Genomic DNA, 1,528 nt, shown 5'->3' with positions numbered 1-1,528 from the left:
ACCGCTCTGGAGGCCAGGGCTCTGGCCCGGGTGTTGGCAGGGTCACAGAGGCTCCAGGGGCAGGTCCTTCCTTGTCTCCTCAGCTTCTGCTGGCCCCAGTGGCCTTGGCTCGTGGCCTCCTCACCCCCATCCCTGCCTCAGTTACACAGCCATCTCCCTGCCCCTGTCTGTCCCTTCTCCTCTTGTGTAAAGACACCACTCAGATTGGATCAGAACCTGCCCTACTCAGGGTGACCTCATGTGACCTGGTTTTCACTCAAGGTCACGTTCCCAGTACGGGTGGGGCTTCAGCGTATCTTTTGGGGACAGTGTTTGACCCCCTGCACCCCTGTCCCCCCCCGCCCTCTGTGTCCCTGTCATCTGACGGCTTTTTCCTCCTTTGTCTCTAGTTCTGAGCATCGGTGAAGGGGGCTTCTGGGAAGGCAGTGCCCGCGGCCACATTGGGTGGTTTCCGGCCGAGTGTGTGGAGGAGGTGCAGGGCAAGCCCAGGGACGGCCAGCCAGGTAAGACGGGGGCACCTGCAGGCCCCCCTTGGCTCCTTTGACTTAATCTCTGCAGCCCCAGTGTCGGTGCTGCCTGTGGGGCTGCCGTGCGCGGCGAGAAGCGGGCATTGAGTTACAGAGGCAGCTGCTCTCGATCCCTGCACACAGGTCCCTGGAGTACATTTCCCTGCACATTGGCCCCCACAGAACGTCCTGGTGGCGTTTGGTCCAAAGTCGGCCCCATGCACTCTCTGGAAAACTCTGCCCGTGTGTTCTAGCTGTCAGAAGAACACTTTGTTTAGGTTGATTAAGTGCTTGACTCCTCTGTTTCAGTCTCTTAAGCTGATGTCATAAAACACTTTCCATCCCTGGCCAGGAGCTGTGTGGTTTGAATGCTGCCATGGGCACTACTCGGAAGTGTTCGGTGTCAGTGACAGAAAGTCGTCCTGTGTCTCTCAGAACCCCCGATGGCAGCACTCGCTCATGGCAGATGATTGAAGGATTAAAATGTTGAGATGAGACCCCTTACAACTTAGACACGGTTGCCTGGAGAAAAAAACGTGTGAGTGTTGGAGGAGCTGGAACGCTAATTGTCCTGTGAGAGGAGAGTGGGCCAGGCGCGTGCAGTGTGTCTGGCCTCGTTCTCTGGGCGGTCAGTGACTCTGCCACTGCCCCAGTGCAGACTTTGAGCTCTGCTGGGTCATGACCATCCCATCGAGGGTGGCCCCTGCCCTGTGAGCGGGTCTGCCCGACTGGAGCGGGCTGGGAGTGAAGCCTTTGTCCCTGGAAGCCATGTCCTGGTATTCGTTTTTTCCTTCGTGCTCCCTATGCCCTCCAGAACTGTAGTGGAGAAGGGCCTGGATCAGACGAGGAAGTGCCCACAGCTAGAGTGGTGTGGGGTGCGCTGGGGAGAGCAGCACCAAAATGGCGACTGGGTTGGCCTGGCCACCAGTCTGACCCTGGCACCTGAGAGTCGTATGAATCAGACTGTTAATAAGGAACACCCCTGGTACCAAAGCTCAAACCACACCCACTGCCAGGGAGTG

At 58.0% G+C, this 1,528-nt stretch overlaps 1 protein-coding gene across 1 annotated transcript in view; it reads left to right on the top strand.

The window, feature by feature from the left end:
* The window catches only part of SHANK2 (SH3 and multiple ankyrin repeat domains 2), a 626,142-nt gene that overhangs the window by 280,298 nt on the left and 344,316 nt on the right, over window positions 1-1,528 (top strand). The window contains exon 11 of the mRNA XM_007949326.1: window positions 390-503. Within this exon, the coding sequence (XP_007947517.1) occupies window positions 390-503 (114 nt within the window). The remainder of the gene's footprint in view (window positions 1-389; window positions 504-1,528) is intronic.

Source organism: Orycteropus afer, unplaced genomic scaffold (assembly GCF_000298275.1).
Source record: "Orycteropus afer afer isolate SDZICR_OR568_19922 unplaced genomic scaffold, OryAfe1.0 scaffold00244, whole genome shotgun sequence".
NCBI lineage: Eukaryota > Metazoa > Chordata > Mammalia > Tubulidentata > Orycteropodidae > Orycteropus > Orycteropus afer.
This window is presented reverse-complemented; position numbering and strand designations above follow the sequence as displayed.